We start from the raw sequence: 20329 nt of genomic DNA, 5'->3' as shown, positions 1-20329 counted from the left end.
TGTGTTCAGACACAGTCAGTATGTCTGGCCCCTTTCACAGTGGGATCCCATCATGTCTGGAGCTTACTGTAATGTAAATAAGTAACAGGTTTGCCCACCCTCACTAATGAGCTGGTTTCTTTTGAACGGAGAACAATAATAATCCCTAGCCTAGCATGAGGAATGCTTTGACCTTTTGAAAGTTGTGGGTTTGATCTGCAGGCCGTATTGTACTGTCAGTCTTCACATGGTGGAAATTAAGTACTGGGTGATTGGCAGGGCTCCCGTAGAAGGCAGCGAACCTGCCTACTTCAGAAATCGATCCTGGGAGCAGAGCAACCTGTCACGCAAAATCTGTCTGTCTCGGTGCAGCCTTTCTCTAAACAAGTCTGATATTTTAAACCCTTGGGGTTGTAATAACCATCCTTGGAAAAGTTCTGTAATCTGCCCAAAGGTGATGCTGTAACTCTCCGGCTCTAGTATTCCTTCCTATTTGCAAATGCTGGTAATCTCCCACATCTGGAAAAACCCTCTTGCATCATGTGCGATACAACATTTATCAGTATGTATGGGAAGTATAAATATATGTAATAAACTTCTCTATTCTTTAGCATTTTATATGTGTATATATATAAAAGTAAAACTACGAACACGTTTACAGTCTGCCCAAGCTGCACTTGTTTTTCCTGGCATTGTTTACATCTTAAGTGAAGTGACAATCTGACCCTCGCATATTACTTCACCAAGCTGGCTGTTTTAATATCTGTGAGACAAATAGGGCGTGTTAGTTTTCACCTCCTTGCAGTACCTCTTTATATATGATGCTTTTCAACTGCATATTGTAAATGCTAGAGATCTTCTAGATAATTTCTCTTGACAGGCAGGTATTCTGTGCATGTAAACCTAACTTTTTTATGTAATTCTTCTTGTTTATTACCACAGGAGAAGAAAACTTGCTGGCAATTTTGAAAAGGAGATGGTGGAAGTACATGATCCTGGGGATAATAGATATAGAAGCCAATTACCTGGTAGTCAAAGCTTATCAATACACCACTCTTACTAGTGTACAGGTAAGGACTCAAAGGATTTTCCCTTTTGAGGTAAGATAATACCCCCAGTGGTGTCAATGGTGCAGTGTCCATTGGCTTCACTGCACTAATGGCTAGTTGCTGCCTATGTCTTCTGTACTTTTTAGTGCTGTCTCATAAGAGGCATTTTTTCATGTTGGACTATTTTTATTACTCAGTATTTTCCAAACTGTACAAAACCATACTGGCTTTCATTTTATTTTCCTGTGCTAAACCATTCATAATCCCATTTTTGGCATTACCTATTTAATTTGGTCCTTTAAGGAAATATTTTCAGATGGGCAGAAATGTTTTTCTCACTTTATATTGTACTTGGAAAAAATACAAGCACTTTTTTTAGGATTCCATAATTAGATCTGAGTGCAAAAGTTGTCATTAAGTAAAATGAATGTAGTTATGATGAAGAAGTCTTACTTTAATGCAAGCAGTTAGATGTGTTATGTTATGTAACAGCTTAACTGCAGCTATCAAAAAGTGTACTCTCCCTTAAAAAATTATACATGCAGTGAACAAAAGCTAGGGTAGCAATTTCTCCAAAGATCTAACCTGTATATTTTAAATACGAACACAAAAGAATCAGGCTTCTTCCCATTTAAGTGGAGAAGTGAATAATAGAAACATTTTTTAGAGACTGGAAATTGTCTGTCTTGGGAAGTGGAAATCATTGCATACTTCATTGCTACTTGTTCTAAAATAAACCTACTCCCTTCTTACATTATCTAAATAACTGCGCAGCACTAGGTGATGTTCAGTGTATTTTACACGTTATTTGCCTGAAGTTTGCATTAGAGCCAGTAAAATAGAGGAGCACCAGTTAATGCTCTGCAGAGTCAAAGCTATAGGAATATCTCTCTTCCATAGTTGAAAAGTGACATTGGAAAATACTAAGCTTGTTTAGCTGGATAAGAATTAAAAATAGAAGAAAACTATGAATTCAAGGAATCTGAATGTGAGGTTTATACTAAATATTCACAAATGCCTCTACCATCAGAATCTTGGTTTGAGATTTCTTTGAAACATGCCCAGACAGTGTAATATTGCTTTTAACACTTTTCCAAATCAGATTACTCGGTATAGAGTAAAGCATAAATCCACGTAAACCTCATACTGTCTGATTTTATAGCTACTAAGAGCCTCAAAGAGAAAAGCAAAAGCTGAATTGCTTCTTTTGTGTGTTCACTCATAGCAAGTAGGAATAGCAGACTTAGCAAGACGATCCAGGTCATTAAATCCTACCTCCCACAGCCACTCACAAGCACGTATCAGAGGTTCGTCTGGCCAGACCCCATGAAACACCAATTCCAGAAGATGCAGATCCTTCTGCTCTTCTGCAATGAGCATGGTCTTTAGTGTAAGAAATCAAAACCTGCAGTGTGAGGAGGAAGCAGGCAGGAGAGTTCAAGGGCATTGCCTGTGTCTCAGCAGGGAATTTGTTAGCTGAAATGAGCCACACTTTCCTTTCAGACTGAGAGAGAGAGGAAGGGTGGAACAGGAGAACTGTCATAGGACACAGACTGTGTTGTGTCCTTTTTAGACCTCTTCCATATAAAGATTACAAAAGAATTCAGGTCTCTCCCACGTAGCTTGAAAGAGGGAAGAGGTAGAAGCTCAAATGCCATCAGGCTTTTCTCCAGGAGTGGAATGAATGCAGTGTCTCCTTTTCCCATAGTTGTCCTGGATTGCTTGGATACATGTGGAATGACTGGCAATACCTGTTGCATTTTAGATTCACTTCATGCCTTAATTTGAACGAGCTTCTAAGTATAGACAAGCCCAAAGATATGGTGAGAGTGGGACAAGTATGAGGTAATGCATTAAGATGTTGAATCAAATGACACATTTTATGATATGTAGCCAAACAACACCCTATTTCATTTAAAGATGAAACCAAAGAAGCCCAGGGGATTATTCAGCCTGAAACAGCATTGGTCAAAGTGCATAATGGTATGAAATGAAGACTGAAGAAATGGAAAGTAAAAGATGAAAAAAAGCAAGCTTTTCCTAGAATCTCATCTCTGAAGAAGCAAACAGGACCACTCTCAAGAGAGCATCTTCCAAAAGGCCTGATCTTGCAAGAGCACTACCTGTGAGGCCATAAATGCTCGCTGGCACATAGCAAGAAGTGTTCAGATCCTTTCAGAACCGAGACCTGAGAAACCATTACTACCTACCACAAATCAGCATGGCTTTGACTGAAGGCTGTGGGAGCTATGCCGATGTATACATTGACTGAGAATCAAGCCCCTCAAGTCAATTCCAGGGGATTTTATTCTCAATAGGCTTTACACCAAGGCTTTTTTGATGGAAAGAATATAAGAGTTTTTGAAACTGTCACTTGAGTAAATGAGAAATCTTGCAGTATTTTTATAGTAGTGGTACATGGACCATTTCAGTAGGAAATCAGTTTTACAGCATATACTTTTTTTCCACATGGTATCTCTGCTCTGTCATGCAAAACTAACATGCGAGTGTACTGGTCTTGTGGTGCTTTTAGGCAAAAAACATTAAGCTGCTCCCAGCAAAAAGCCAAAGTTTAACTGTAAAAATATACCTTTATTGCAATTGATTTGCAGTTCTGTTTTCACCAAACAACTCCAAGCACTCAACAGCTTTGTTTGCCAAGTAGCTTTAAACTCTCAGGACTGTTAAAGTTTCTAGGTAAAACTCCATCTTTTTTTGTAATTCACATTATCTCATCACGGTTCCAGAAAAAGACTGAAAATGGTGCCCTCCTTTTCCCCACTGTTTCACACCCAAGTCTTTCCTATACTTTCCTTTAAAATTCCCTTTTGATTTTAGTCTGGGAAAACAGAATTTTCTAATAAACCTTCCTATACGACTTTCACCAGATGCTTTCAGAACCACAGTGAACGAGAACACACAGGCATAAATCAGAGATGAATATGGTACCTAACCTTTACTTTTGGACGTGCTTCTGATTATTTCAAATCCTCATGTACTCTATAATTACTGTCTGAGAATGTGGCACTCGGCTCCATCGTAAGATGAAAACAAAGTAATGTAATTTTCCCTCTAAAAAAAAAGCCAAACTAAAAGACCTTCCTTATAAACTAGGTGCCATAAAAAAATTAGATTGAAAACGAATGGACTGTTTATGTTTCAGACATCAAGATGTAGGTCAACTGCTAAGGATAAAATCCAAGATACCCTTTAGGTACCTGCAGCGCAATCCAGGGGCAACTAGATTTAATAGAGCAATCCAAGAAACCCACACCTAATTGTCTATATATCTAAAATGTCATAGACATGTAACATCCCCCGGTCTGTGTAAACTAACCTGCTGCTCAGAGCACAATCTTGGGACATGAAAATGTCTGTTTGAACCTCTCAGGTTGCTCCTTCTTTGGTAGCTTTAAGGTCTGGTTCTTTGCATGCCTAGGGTGTTTCTGCATTGATGGAACCAGATTCCTAAATATCTGCCTCCATTTTAAAATTCAAAAGCTAAGTATTCCTACGTCAGAGTACCCCAAGGAACTCCATTTGTTAGATATGATCTTAGCATGCCTCAAGTGCTTACGGAAAGCCTGGAGTGCTTTCCAAATTGCAAGGGTAAAGCCACCTTTTACATGAAGTCATAGCTGTTAACAGTAGCCCACAGAAAGAGCTTGAATTAACTCCATCTTAGCTGGGGGGATTGAAACTCAAGCTTCCCACAGCCATGAAAATGCTCAGGCTAGTAAGTGAAGACTGTTCTCTACAGGGTACATTTAAAAATTGAGTATACGCCAGGTAAAAGGAACAGTAGTTTGTCAATGGATCAATTTGATATCCAAAAACATGTATTTCAAGAAGTGCCAGAGATCAGTCACACTTAATGCTCTCAGACACACGTGTCCTGATTCCCAGATGGCCAAAAACTTGCAAAATGATCTTTAGTTTCTCTTTGATGCATGAATCTAACTTGCACTAGATTTTGCAGCCTTCTTGCACGTCAGCTGTAGCTGGTGCAGAAAGTGCATTAAACACTCCCGTGTACACTAGCGTCTGATCCCATGGACTTTTTTTAAAAACTATGCACTTAACTTTCAGGACTGCCTGTGGTAACGCTTTCCATATTTATCCTGATGGTTTTTAAAACAACCCTGGTGTAGGCCTGTGGAAGGTTTAATAACTATTCAAGAAGGGTGTTTTAGCTACTGTTAGAGACACCTTTTACACAGCAGATAAAATTAGTTCCCCCAGAGGGAATTAAAAGATTCCAAAGTTCTTGCAGTTATTTAGATCTAGATATTTAATTTGTTTGAAACTACATTTTGTTTTCAACTGCCCCGTACTGCATTTACAGTATACCGCACACGTACGTCCTACCAAGTCCATAATGTCTTCCACTAAGGCTATTATGATACTAACATTTGTAACCTTTGCTGCCAGGTAAGCGCTTTCTCATCATGCCAAGCTTCATTATGAGGCAGACGGTCCTCTCCCTTCTCCCCTGTCGCCCCCACGTTAATTAGCTCTCCTTTCTGTGAATACACCCTTCTGTCCACTTGCATACTGTTTGTTACACTGTTGTGTTGCACTCTCTAGAGGTCATGTTATCCTTTTCCCGTGTTATGACATCACATAGAAATCTGGACTGCTTCTGCAACGCCTTGCATAGTGGTACTGTAGAACATGCATACGTTGTCACAAGAAATAAGACTCTGTCAAAGAGAAAGCTGTGTTTCCAAATAGTGATTTATCTCGTAAGTTATTCCTTGGGCAATCAAGCCTTTGATTGGCATGATGAAAACAGAGGTAGTAAAAGCTGGGATTTATAGACACCAGGAGACAGACAATAAAACTACAATGCTGATGTTCTCAGCTACTCTTAGATCACTGTGAGGCTCAGCAGTACATCATACTTCCAATTACCTTTGGCAATTTTCATACCTCAACAACTGCCACCAGAAAAGGAAAGGAGTCAGCAGTAAGTGCTTATTATAGCAGTGCTGGATGGCAATAGACTTTGCTTTGTTCTTGGTCCCTATGGACTCAATATGCATTGAGGCAGAAGGTTTGAGATAATTTTGAAGCAAATCTGGGAGGTGAGGAGCAGGGGATTTGCAATATTGAAGTTGTTGATCCACCTTGTCCAGTGCCCGCTAACGTGAAATATCTCAAAAGCAGAGATAAATTCCACCCCTTCCCTTCCTCCCCCCATCCTATGCATGTAAGATTGACCATGCTTTCCTGTTTTGCTTCAGGGCAGTAAGGGAATACTGCAATGTTAATAAGGTTTGCAGATCAGCGTGTGCAGAAGTGTTGCGTACCATACATTTATACTGTCAGAGTCTGTGGGGTGTATCTTGCATCTGATTTATTATCGCACTTCAAGTTGCTGTTCTGTCTTTTAACTCTTACATACCTATGGTTCGCAAACCAGCCCCTGCAGTATCCTCAGTCTCTGTACATGGTTTTGGAGTCAACTGAACTCTCAGCATCCAGATCTCCTGCATCTAATGGCAAAATTCACCCTGAGCCAAACTTTTTACTAACATAAATATGCAAAATCTCATTAAAGTCATTGGAGCTGTGCCCATTACAACAGCAAGAGATTTTGTCGTTCTGTGCCTGTTTTGCATATTCTTGCAGGTGAAATGCAAAAGCAGAGGATTTTCTGCAGGAGACTTCCATGATTTTTCCTAGGCCAGGATCTAATCCCCTGCATAGCTTACAGCAACTGGTGACATGGACAAGTTTCTAATAAGTAACTTTGAGAAAATGATCTTCAAAGCCGGTATCCAGTCATTTTCCTTAGAGAGAAGCAAAGCAGAAAACAGGTTTTTTTCTGCAGAAACGCGTGACTGCTGGCTGAGCTGTCTGCTGTCTTAGAATGATCTTTTTCTGACAGTGGTATGTAAAACCAGAGGAGGAAGGCAATTAAAGGAAAGGCCATTTCAGTGGTCAGTTTGTTGGTAACTCTTCCTGGCATTTGAGCAGATCTTGCATAAGCGCAGCTGGAGGGCATGTAACGAGAGGAGGGGATGAAGAGGTATGTCCTAAGGTTTTTTTTAAAAAAAGAGTCAAGATGTGATTACTCATGTTGGTAGTAAAGCGTGTCCATGTGTAGAGAGTTGTGAGCAGAGGAACTGTGGGTTGGATGTGACCACCACCTTTCATTTAATGTGACTGCAAGAACTCACTGAATTCCTTTTATGTACATGGAAAGCTGGAGCTGTAATAGTCCTCATCTTGGGTGTTGGTGCGTGCAAGTCAGATGTAGGTGAAGGTGTTTCACTAGTGAAAGTTTTGAGGGGGTTTCTGTGTCCGCAGGGAATAAGAGAAAATCCTGAGAACAGGTTAGAGGAACTGATGGGAACAGTTATAGAAACATGGGTCATGTGGCCCCAAGAAAAAAATTAGAGATCTTGTGGGCAAAATACTGATTTAAAGAAGCTTCAGAGTGGGAGCAGTCATCAGGCTTTTGTTTCTTCCATGTCATGGAAATTAAACATTTTTACTTCTTTTTAAAACAAATTACATCACTAACTGATTCTTTCACCAGTCCCCCTACCTGGAGTACCCTACATTTCGGCTGGATGAAAACATTAATAGTTTTTAAATTAATTCCGTGATTATATAAAAAACATGTAAGAAAGTTATGAAGTTGTGATGAGATAGCAAATAGAAACATGAAAGGTAAAAGCAATGCTCCTTTTCTATTTGAATTGCTTGAAATAGCCCTGTCAGAAATGCTGCCAGCATCCACACCTTCCCTGCAGAAGGTTTCGGTCACGGGGTAGCGTCATTGCCACACAGTTCCCCTGGCAGCCAGCAGCCACCTCTGTGAGGTTTCACATCTTGGCTTCTTTTGTGCATGTGTAACACACAGTTGAATGAAGTGGGTGTGGTATTGTGAAGGTAGTGTGAAAACTGGAATAGAAAGAGCCCTCGAATGGGCAGCAAACCCTTTCTTCCTTTGAAAAAACAAAGCAAATGTCAGAAGGTGTGTCCCTCACTGGATATAGCACTTGCCGTTGTATTAAACTTACCAGGTCGCACGCTGAAATTCAGTAGCCATCACATGTACTTGACCATACAACACTGGACGGATACAGCACTGATTTTACTGATCCCTCTGGTCTGGAGAGCAGGCTGAGTAGAGGGTGCAGCTGATTCTCTGCATGATTTGCTGGAGGGCAGCACTAATGAGAAACTCCTAATGTAAAAAAAAGGGCTTATAACTGGGGGGGGGGGGGAAATCCAATGAATGTTTAAAAAGGAAGATTCATCTCAGCTGTTCCCATAGGGAGTTTGCTGACCAGCTTTTTTCTTTTTGATATCGCTGCAGATCAGCACTTCACTCTCTGTATTGCAGACCTTTTCTCTAAAGCTTGCCAGCTCTCCTTTCCAATGACTAACAGTACATTCTTGCTGTATATGTACAAACACATGCTGAATTTGTGAGATCAGAGACTGGATATTTACTGTTAGCAAGAGTATTTGTTTATGATTCACAAGTATAATAAAGTCAATGTAATTTAACAAACAAATAATCGCAGAAAATACATTTCAACATTGCATGTCATCAACAGACTTAGATGCAGTGTGATATCTTTTAGAATCAAGTAATAATCTTCAATATGTAACAACACAGCATTTTTATAATAGAAAGGAGTTGCTGTAGGATGGCATATCAATAGATGAAATATTTTTGTATCCTGCCTTCTGAAGTAGCCCAATTCAGAGCTGTGACTGAAGGGAACCACAGACAAACACAGCAGCATCAAAGAACATGGTCTGCACCATGCACTTCTATCGGTTTTATTATCTTCCCATCGCAAAATAGGAAATACATTTTCTTGTGGTTTAGTGAGATCTGATAACTTCTGTTATTAAAACAGGAATGTTAATTAAAATCAGGTCACTCATTAATTTAACATAATGACAGAGTATAAGCATGACCTTTTGAATAAGCAATTAAAAAGAAGGAAAATATCGAAGATGATTCTTAGGGAAATACTGGTAAACAACTGACCTTTATGCACTATAAATTAAATTCAAGCTAAGCATGATTTATCTTTGTTATTGTATAAGCTTTATAGTCAGAAACATGACAATTAGGTGTATTTTTTTCTTAATAGCTGAAATAACTAATAACAGACAAAAGAAAGGAAAAAAAAGGGGGGGGGGGGAACCCAAGAAAGTCCAATTGCAGATCAGGTAATCCACAATCTCACATCTTTTGTCTGCAGAATATATGTACATTTTTTCTTGTACTAGACAGGTTTATCTGAGGAAAAAAGAAAGGCAGAGTGAATTTAGTCCTGGAGAAATGAAACGTAAAGCAATACCTGAAAAATAGTTAAGCAATATACACTAGGTTATCTTATTGCTTGTATTGTAGCAGCCTAATTTATTTCTATCTACCCCATTGTTTAATTATAGATATAAACTTAGCACAATTCAAGAGCTATATAATGTCAATGAACATTACCTACATTTCGTGTTTATATCTATTGATGCTGCAGTATTCCAAATAGCAATTTGTGGATTAGACCTTGGACTGCCAGCCCCAAAGGGGCATTTTCCAGCTGCTGTCAGCGTTGTTTGTTTGTGACAGGTTCTGTTCGTGCATCCCTTCATGTTAGTGCTTAGAAGACACATCTTCACGTAGTTGAAAGCATAGGTATGTTTAAATATTTATGGAATGAGAGGAATTTTAAAAATCTTCCTGTAAAAGACTGTTAGTGGGAATTTGCATGTTGAAGTACACATGCTGCAAGTACAAACAATTTTTAAAACTGCCTAATGAAAACACACTAGCACCCTAATATATATCATATTCACAAGAAAATGTTCTTTTTGTGTGCTTAGCCCAAAGTAAAGCAGCCCTCGTCAGAGCTGCTATCCCACAATGAACATGCAGTGTCATGTCCTGTGTGTAAATGTGGGCAAGGGCTGTATTCCAGATGTTGGGGGTTAAAAATATCCACTGAGTCACTCTGTGTCTCTTTGAGAAACAGTAGTTAGTGACTGAAAGATGACATCTTCATATTGTTAAATCTGTTCTTAAACACTGTTTGCATAAGTGACCAGAGCTCCTGATTTTGCAAAATCAAATAGTTGGTTCGGTGATGGTCAAGGTTCGCTTACTCACATTTGCACGGGAAAGAACTGGGAAGATGCTTGCCAGATGCTTGCTATCTTACTTAATAAGTGGTCTCTTAAAACACCTCTGTGCTTAACTGTTGCATGAAGCTTTCTGCTCTGTCTTGGGCACAGTCGTCTCTGAGGTGGTATGTGTATGTACGGGGAAGAGGGTGCTCAAATCTTAGGTTCTCACCTGAAGAAGGCAATGGCAGATGGTGCAGTATTTCTGATTGGTGCTATTTCACTCGCATCCAGCTCCGAGTTAGGTGTAAGGCTGCCTCTTCTCCTCTTCTCCAGCACAAAGTTAATCAAGTTGGTATAACCTGCTGGTGACTCCCATAGCACAGCATGGAAGGGAAGCCAAGTGCACTGAGCCAGGTAAAGGTAGCTCTTCCTGGTGACATTTCAGTTGCTTTCTCCAAGGTAAGACTGGTGCCTGCCCATGTGAGTTTCTCCTCCACCTTGTTTTGATGCAAACTGTCAGTAAGTTAGAATCACAGAACCATAGAACAGCCCAGCTTGGAAGTGACCTCAAAAGATCATCTGGTCCAACCTTTCATGGGAAAGTGAGCCTCAATGAGATTATCTAGCACCCTCTCCAGTCACATCTTGAAAACCTCCAGTGATGGGCATTCTACCACGTCCCTGAGGAGGTTGTTCCAGTGATTGATTGTTCTGACTGTAGAAAATATCTTTATCATACTGAGATGAAACCTCTCTCGGTGCAACTTGTACCCGTTGCCCCTTGTCTTCTCCATGTGGCTCCTTGTGAAGAGAGAGCCTCTGTCTTCTTTGTAGCCCCACTGTAAGTACTGGAAAACTGTGATGAGGTCAGAAAACTGTGAGTTAAGCTCACCTGTTCAGTGCAGCACTGGGAGAGAATGGGATAGAAGCATTCACACCTTCAGGGATAGCTATGAGCCATGTAAGTAGTAACTGCCTCCCTGCTGTTTGGTACCACCTTTCCTCCATCTTCAGCAGAGATGGTGGATGCACTGTATGCTAGCGCAGCTAATGAAGAATGCACATCCAGCATGCACAGGCATGATGACGTGAGCTGTGGATTGAGAGGGGAGGTGCGGAGCTGTGTCCACATCCTGTGGGTTACACTGAAGAGTGAGCTTCCCTCAGGTGTGCCACCCATTACTGGTACTCACTAGGGCTGCGTTGACAGAGTGCAGAAATCCACAGTGCATGAGAAATGTGCAGTGGATGTTATCCATGCAGCGGTGACCATCTGTGCTGGCTAGGTGGGCCCCATCCCTCCTCCCAGTGACAGGAGAGGGCTGTGTGCTACCTTGCCCACACCGCATGCCAGGATTTAATGCGTATGCCCGGTAGTCCTGCCACCGCCCCTCCCTGCCCCAGGAGCTGGCTGCTCCCGGCAACACGACTCCTGAAGTTGTTCTTGCGTATGTGGTCTCTTGTATATGCGTGTTTTTACCAAGAGTGGTTACTGAGTGCTAGCTCCGTTACACCCTGTACACGTTACAGGCTCTTCAGAGGCAGAGCAGATGCCCTATGCAAACGAAGGACCTTGTTATGGTTCGTTCAGCTGTTGTCCTTTTTCATGTTCGGTCTGTGAAGGACGGCATTTTGAGGGCTGCTGGAGGAATTTTTCACTGTAAAGGGGCCCAGCCATGCCTTTTAGATGATTAGCTCTCATTTTAAATGCAGAACCTGCTTTTAGCATGGACTTTTCGCATTTGTAATTTCCCTCGTCTGTTCTGCCCTTCTTTGGGACTGCTTGAGCCTCCTGAGAGCAGCGTGGTCCCCCTGCTGAACTATTGCTCTTCTGAAGGCTTTTGCCACTCACTGTCTGGGGAATCTTTGGAATGGATGGCTTTCCACTGCATACTCTTGTTTTTCAAACAAAGTTTCAGGAAATTATCCTTAGTCCAAAAATTGGCTTTTATATTTTTGCTGATCCCCCAAATTTAGTATTTATTACATAGGTATCTCACATGTAAAGAATAGTTTTCTAAGCACTGAAGTTCTTGAACACATCCAAAAATCTTTTTCTCTTCAGATAACACATGGACAGACAAAGAAGTTAAAAGGGATGTGATCATTATTTGATAATACTTAGTGTGCTTAGTGGTAAATCACACTGAGAGAGCAAGTAGCAGGCAATAGGCCCAAAGGGAAGAAAAACCAAACTGCATCATCTAAAATCAAGGTAACAGCATCTGGAGTAGTTTCCCAGAACTGTGAACAGTCTTCTCTTTTGGTTGTTCCACATATTTTCATTAGAAAGATGGTGCAACCATATAGCTCTAGTTCCTGCTGTATCAATTGGCATTGAACAGTTGTATACCCTGCACAATTGGTTAAATCCCATTGATAGTCCACAGAATTGTGACTCTTAATTATCTACGTCCTTTTAGGAAGTAGGATTAAAGTCAAGTTTTTTTGGGTGTTTTTCACCCAGGATTTTTTTTTCCTGGTGACATACTGGTAGTTTCTAAAATATATTTTAATTTGAAAATCTCAAGGTCCTCTCACAAACATTTGGCACGTTTCTTTTTTTATCATGGGTTCTCTGGGTGTTTCTGAAAAAAAACAATTAAAGATTGTGTTTCATGAGAAAGCTCCTACCCAGGGTCTATTGGCAAGAAGACTGAGTTTCTTGCACTGCAGGCAAGGTGGTTTTTTGTTGGGTTTTTTTTTTCCTTCAGAGGCATATGGGACTGTATTTTCAAGGAGCCAGCAGTCCCAACAGGGGGGCAAATTTTTCGTAAGTTTCTCCATGCAGAAACCTCTTGATTTATATGGCCAGATTTAATAAATCTGGTCAACTTGTGCGTTATGAACATTACTGCTAATTGGACCTGAAATGACTGAATTAAAGCATATGTCTAGACTGTAGGAAGAGCACCCCCAGTTTTTGTCCATTAATCACCAGAGGTGAGGACCAGATGGAGTGGTGTGGCTCTCTTTTGGCCCAGGTTTCCTTCCCATGGATTTGAAATACACGTCTGAATCCAAGAGCAAGGCAGTGCTGTTGGGTGTTACCATAAAGCAACAGCTCTCCTGAATTCGTGGAATAGCCATGAACAGAATACAGTCTTATCCTCTGTCTGATGGATGAAATAACCACTTGAATACTCTTTCTGTCTGCAAGAAAGTGCTATTACTAACTAAATAACCCTGCTCCCTTCTGCTGGAATCTGTCCTAGTATTTTATGGCAAAGTGTTAGCAGGTTGATTTGTTGATTTTTCCTCTCTTTCTTGACAGCTCCTAGACTGTTTTGTCATCCCAGTGGTGATACTGCTCTCCTGGTTTTTCTTACTGGTACGATACAAGGCAGTACATTTCATTGGGATTGTGGTCTGCATTCTGGGCATGGGATGCATGGCAGGAGCAGATGTCCTCGTTGGGAGACAGCAAGGAGCAGGTGAGTAAGGATGGATGTGTTGTATGACCAATTTCTACTCAGAGAAGCCATTGACCAGAACATGTCAGGTTGGGACAAAAAAAAAAAAAAAAACAGAAAACCATCAAGAAGCCCTGTGCCTTCATGGATCCAAAGCACTGCACCATTCAAAGTTGCATCTTTGTCAGAAGGGTCAGAGGACAAAAATGGGTCAACACTTCGAAGTCAGCAGTGCTGCAAACAGACTTGGTACTTGGTGGGCCCTGTGTCTGCAACCCAGATCACCCTCTGTGCAGGCCAGGGGGACAAGCTAAATATTTCTAGTTTCCTTCTGTTACAGCTTAGTTGTTTGACTGCAAACCTCAGTTGCTTCCTTTCCAAACTTGCTACATCTTTGAATCATAAGCACCTCTCCATCCACTATGTACTCTTACTTCTCAACTTTGCTGCTTTTTTGTATGGAGGTGGAGTTGCTGGGTAGATGCTAAAAGACACCTAACCTACATACTAACTGTACCAAGTGGGTTATGCACACAGTCCCAGAGTAAAGGTTTGGGATTTGCCTGCATCATTGTTGAAAAGAACCTTCTTGTGTGTAAAATGTTCTTTTTTATGTGCGGCATCATGCGAATAATGTGTGTGTAGCTATTAATGCAGACTAGACAGAGCTAGATTTCATTGATCAACTCCCTCTGTCACATTGATTTCTCTAGTGCCAACCCAAATGATGTGGGAAGGCTGGAAATCCTTTTCAAAGATTGTCAATTAGGCACAGTTTTCATTCTTAATTAAAAGCACTGAATTGTGAGCTGAGCATAATACACTGGGATTTAAAATTCTTGACTCAGCTTTCTGAATACAAATGCAAGTGCTGTAAGAACTGCATTTGCCAGGATGCTACTAAATAAAACAAGGGAGTTTGTGACAGTGCTCACTATATCTCCCTGCCCCCTTTTATCCCTGTCCTTTTTTCTAAAAGGAGACTTTCAGTTCATTGGTCTCCTCCAGAAATAGCCCTGCCCCAACTAAAAAGGAAAGAATATACTCTGTACTATGAAATCAGCCAGCCAAAGCTGCATGAGGAATGACTGATTTCGGAGGAACTGGGATTTCAACCCTGGGTTCCAGAGGAAACATCCTGTGTCCCAGTAATCTAGAGAGTAACATGCTGGGGCAGGTGAGCAGTGGATCAGCAGGAGCATGCAGGGCAATGGACCTCAGCGGAAAAGGAACAGATTGAAGAACACTGACACTTTGCCATCCGACTGCAATAATTAGGTATTATTTGCCATATTCATTACTAAAGCATGAGTATAGCTGTTAGGTAAATTTGTCCAGAAAAATCAGTTAACATGCATTATTGCCTTTTAATTTGGACCTACACATGAAAAACTGTGTCCATGCTTATTGCTACACAGACTGCAGCTTTTTTTTTAAGTGGCAAAATTATGTTATTAATGATGATGTCTTTAACAGAGTAAAATAGATCAGCTGGTTTAATTTATCTGAAGGGGTAAAACCATACATTAAAAATCTACAAATAAAAAGGAAGTATTGGCAGCAAAAGAAAAAAATTCTTGAAACTCTTCATTAAGAGGTTCACACCATTTATAGGATATTTCCTAGGACTGGGCAAACAAAAGAAAGGAGTACACCAAAAGCAATGATGCTGTATTAATCCTCAGTAAACTCCTCTGTTTATCCTATATTTTAGGGGACGCCTGTGTGCCCCTGTTGACCGTGCTATTTACTGTATTAGAAGTGCCCTAAGGCTCTGGTAGGCACCTACTGCATACAGCAATCTAGCCTGCCAACTCTACGAGTAAGTGAAAATGAATTTAAAATGCATCACTGAGAGATTAACAGGTATTTTCCAAACTATCTGCAGGAATTAAGTATAATGTGCAGGCATGCTCTCAACTTTCAATAAATGTATGGTAGTTTACCTCTTTTTATTGTATCCTGACTGATGTGTGAAAAGCAATCGTGTCAGAACGTAAATCATATTTAAATGATTTATGTTACACTATAGTGCTATAACTAGTCCCCAAAACATTAATTCCTCTCTGGACTGTATGACTTCTGCTTCCAGAGAACATTAAATATGCTAACAATGATTAATGCAAAACGTGTTTTGCCAAGCTATGCCTAGTGCTTCTTCAGAAGAATGACCTATGCCATTAAATTGGTCAAGTACAACTGTATTAACCTAAAAGTCTTTAGAATGCCTCTAATCAGTTGATACATATTTCTTTAGCAATAAACCAGTAGATACATGTGGATTTTACATCCACGAAAATAAGTCTATTAGGCTATGTCAGTCTTGGGGGAAGAATCCAAAGTCAGCCTCTTGAAGAAGCAAAGAAAAAGCATTTGACAACCAGGATGCTAGAAATTATTAGGAAAGAAACCAAAACTATAGTATAAAACATTTTTATGCCAGTATATAAAGTTTTGATGCACTAGCCTCTTGAGTACCATGTATTACTCTGATCACTGCATCTCAAAAAGAAAGGACCAGAAAATAAGCTTATAGAAGCAATGGAGAAAGGTGAAAAAGCTGTTCAAGGGCATAAAATGGCTTCAGGATGAAGAGATTGTAGGGAGACTGGGACTTTTCATTTCCCAGAAAAGGCAAGAAAGAGACAGAATATGGTAAAGGTACTTGAAGTCTTTAGTGGTATGGACAGGGTCAATACCGAGTGATTCTTAAATATTTCTCACAATCAGAAAATTATGACATGCCCAATGTAATTCTCAGGTATCAGCCTCGTAAAAACACAAAGTACTTTTTAATAGTGCATGCTTTAACCGGGTAAGTTACTGCCACAGGGTGTTGTAGAGGCCAAAACTATACGGACTTTACACAAATTGATGAAGAATCCCTCAGGATCTATTAAGTTTGATGGTCTAATGCAACTTCCATCTCAAAAAATCCTTAATCTGCTGAGAACTGGCTGATAAAAATCCCCCTATGCTTCCCTATTTCTTCATGCTTTCCTCAGCCACCCTGTGCTGCCCAGTGCCAGAGCAGGGTCCTGGGCTAGACATACCCGTGCTTTGACCGGATTTTGGCTTCCTCTTCTGGGGAAGCCCTGAAGGTCGAGGCTCACACTCTCCGAGCATGAGTGTGCTTTTGGGGAGAGTCATCGCAGTGTGGTCCTTGGGGCCGTCCCATCTCTATGAAGACGCTCGGCCTCTGAGCCATCTTTGTTTCACAGATGCAAATGGATGGTATTTTTGTCTCAGCAGTTCAGCTCAGCCAAGCTCTAAGGTCAAAAGCTTTTTCAACAGTACTTCCCCGAAGTGTCAGTGAGTAGCTGTAATAAATACCAAATGAATGAGCTCAGTGAGGGATGATTGGAGCCACTGTGGAACATCAAATGCATCAGGGGTATGAAGAGGTTTTGTAAAGTGCTGATGCTTATTTTAAATTAAGGGCATCTTCTGTGGCTGATTGCAAAAGAAGGCTAAAAGGAAAATAAGTACCAAATCTTAAAAAGTTACATGGTCAAATATAAACATGCTGTCAGTCAAGGTGCATGCAAAACAGAAATTCAGTGAGAGACTGGATGAGTACGTGAAAGAGAAATCTAGTAATGTTTGCTAAATACACAGGAGCCACATCTCCTCTGAGCTGAAAAATGTTGGAGACTAAGAGAGTATTACTGGGAGTATTTTAAACATTTGCCCTGTTTCTATTCGTCCCTAAACAACTTAGACTTTTCTGGTGCTTATAGCCAGCGTTGGAGGCAGGGTACTGGATAAATAAACCCTTGGTCTGTCTTCTTATGACCACTCTTATTTTCATAAATTTCTTTTCACTGGAAATTTCAGAACTGTAGTTTGGAATGAAAACTGAATGCTTAAAAGAACTCCATAAAGAAAAATGTTGAAAAGATTGTTTTGAAACAATCAGAATGTTTGGCTTCCATTTTTATTTACTGCAGTGTGTATTTTACAAATCAAAAATAATAAAACTTAAAAAGGCAGGAACTCAAAAATAAGAGGTATTTTAAAAGAAAACAAGGTTTCTTTCAAAAAAAATTACAGTCTAGTACTTCAGCATTTCTGCTGAACCTTTTCAAAGGAAATTCCATTATATCCAGCCTTTCGGAATATGGTTCTGCAGCCATGTCTGACAGCTTTGTGAAGCTGTAGCTCTTGTAGGAATCATTTAACAAGCCATATGTGCAGAGGGAATCGCGTGCACCAGTTTGCAAAGCCAGGGCCTCAGTTTTTAAGCTGGAACTCGATCTTGATCAAATCTCCCTGCAGCCCTCCTCACCCCCCAATAATAAAAGCCTCCAAGACTTAAAAAGAGTTCAAAGTGTCTTTGATAATACAATGTTTTAGTAATTATATATACCTGGAGTACTAAAAATACATCTTGGTGTTCATTGCATGCATTAGGTACTGCTATGTTAATTGAACCTCTTTCAAAAATCTGTCATTATCATCACCCTGTCTACACCCCATCCTTCCTCCTCTCTTGTCAAACAAACAGCTTCATGTGAGAATGAGGTCAATAGTGGGGTTGTAATGATTTCTTCACTCATTTCACAGGTACACAGAATTTTTCACTTGGTTTCACATCTAAATACTGGACATGTTTTAGACTGGTTAGATTTCAAGATGAGATGCAAACTGCTTTATATAGCTGAGTCACATTCTATCTGCAAAAAAATAATAATAATAAAATAAAAAGAATTAGTCACCAAAGAGTGCCACTTGGATTCTATATTTTTTACAAATTTTTCAGGTTCTTTCAGATTCTCTTATCCACAGCAAGGACAATGCTCTCCCTTCACCTCTGCTAGATTTTGCTGGGGTATTGAATGAAGACCGTTAAAATGACAGAACATTTGCGTTCAGCTTATTAACCCAGATATGGGCTACTTAGTGACTAAGGATTGAAATCTATAGGGAAGAACTTGCAATGGTTCTAGACAAAAGATGGTTGTTTTGAGACATTCTGATTTTTCCCCTGTTTATTCCTAGGTGAAAATAAACTGATAGGGGATCTCTTAGTATTGGGCGGAGCAACGCTATACGGAATCTCGAACGTTTGTGAGGAGTATATCGTCCGAAATCTGAGTCGAGTGGAATTCCTGGGCATGATCGGACTCTTTGGCTCCTTCTTCAGTGGAATTCAGCTGTAAGTGAGCAGGTTTGAGCCCCAAGGTCATTCAAATAAGTGCAGCTGTGGCCTCGGTTGAGGTAGCCTCTCTTCAAAGGTAGCCATTTCCTGTGGAGAGTAGGTGTCCTCTAATTCTGGAATTTGCATTGGTTTTCATATTTCAGATTGGTGGATTTGAATAATAACACAAATTTGCACCTAAGTACTCTAAATTAAGGGGCCTACAGGAAAGATGGGAAGGGACTCTTTATCAGGGAGCATAGTGATAGGATGAGGGGTAATGGTTTTCAACTGAAAGAGGGTAGATATAGATTAGATATTAGGAAGAAATTCTTTACTGTGAGGGTGGTGAGACACTGGAACAGGTTGCGCAGAGAAATTGCGGATGCCTCCTCCCTGGAAGTGTTCAAGGCCAGGCTGGATGGGGCTTTGAGCAACCTGGTTTAGTGGAAGGTGTCCCTGCCTGTGGCAGGGGGCTTGGAACTAGAAGATCTTTACGGTCCCTTCCAACCCAAACCATTCTATGATTCTATTACTGATGTCCTTGAATAGTCACATGGGTAGGGAGGAGTAGAAGACGCATCTTACCACATTGTTGCTTGAAGACAGGTGGATACTTCCTATGTTGGTCTGATCTGTGAATAACAAAATCTAGAGCTCTCTCTGGTTTCGTTTCCTACTTTTAAAAAGTCACTTAGAGTTCTAAACAGGTAGAAAACACAGCCAGTCAGAAGGTATTTAGCTCATATATGTACTTTTTTAACAAGGTGGTAAAAGCTTGCATATTGGGAGAGGCCAATAATGTTTCTGCTACTTCGTTCCATGAAGCAATTCAGCATTTTCTTACCTTTACCTGTAACGAAGAGCAGACATTATATAGTTATGAGTTCCCAGAGGTTTAATCTAACTAAATATACCAGTTGTTTAAAAGAGAAGCCAGCTCCCCGTGTTACAATTGCCGACTCTTTCTTTGAAACACTACTGGCCAGTGTGGTGCAATATAGGACCTTTAGGTCCTATAAACTGAAGTAATCTGAGGAAGAAATGTCTCAAAAATAAGGCGGTTTCCTAGCATGCTAGGCACAGTGCTCGTTAAAGTTTGGTTGGCATCCACAAAGTGATTGAGGATAGGGAACATGTGTGCTAATACCACTGGAGGTAGTCTCATGTTCATAGATTTTACAGGGAGCAATACAATTTTGAAGAAGGGAAAATATTGAAAAGTGTGTAGGACTATGCTGAATGTTGGAAAGACAAAACAGTACCCCCAAGTGAATGTCCCCTTCATTGACATGCACTGATCTCAAAATAATATGGTATCAAAAAACTGTGGCATTTGCCTTATATTCCATGCATAAGTACAAATATCTACGTAAGTGTGGGTGACTCATGTTCGTTCATGCTTCAGCTCTAGTATAGGGCTGTGTCTCCAAGAGGACTTTCAAGAAGTAGGCTGTTGTTTTCTAAAACAGTTTAGCAAGAGTGGCTAATATTAGACTGTAACATAAAATAAACCCAGATAATGCCTGTTGAACTGCAAATGAAGGGCTAAGGTGTCAGGGCAAACACTGAAGTAAAGGAGAGAGTTGGCTAAGTACCTGGGCATGGTGGAAAGAGTTTAGTGGGTTGAATGTGATTAAAGCAGGGAG

The 20329-nt window shown here is 40.4% G+C and overlaps 1 protein-coding gene across 4 annotated transcripts in view; it reads left to right on the top strand.

Moving 5' to 3' along the window:
* The window catches only part of SLC35F1 (solute carrier family 35 member F1), a 251455-nt gene that overhangs the window by 198634 nt on the left and 32492 nt on the right, over positions 1–20329 (top strand). For all 4 annotated transcript variants that reach the window (XM_087777055.1, XM_087777053.1, XM_087777056.1 and 1 more), the window contains 3 exons: positions 922–1049; positions 13402–13561; positions 18542–18698. In XM_087777055.1, the coding sequence (XP_087633181.1) occupies positions 922–1049; positions 13402–13561; positions 18542–18698 (445 nt within the window). The remainder of the gene's footprint in view (positions 1–921; positions 1050–13401; positions 13562–18541; positions 18699–20329) is intronic.

The sequence above is a fragment of the Nipponia nippon genome, unplaced genomic scaffold, assembly GCF_047370975.1.
Source record: "Nipponia nippon isolate SJK-2023a ecotype South Korea unplaced genomic scaffold, ASM4737097v1 scaffold_4, whole genome shotgun sequence".
NCBI classification, from domain to species: Eukaryota; Metazoa; Chordata; class Aves; order Pelecaniformes; family Threskiornithidae; genus Nipponia; species Nipponia nippon.
This window is presented reverse-complemented; position numbering and strand designations above follow the sequence as displayed.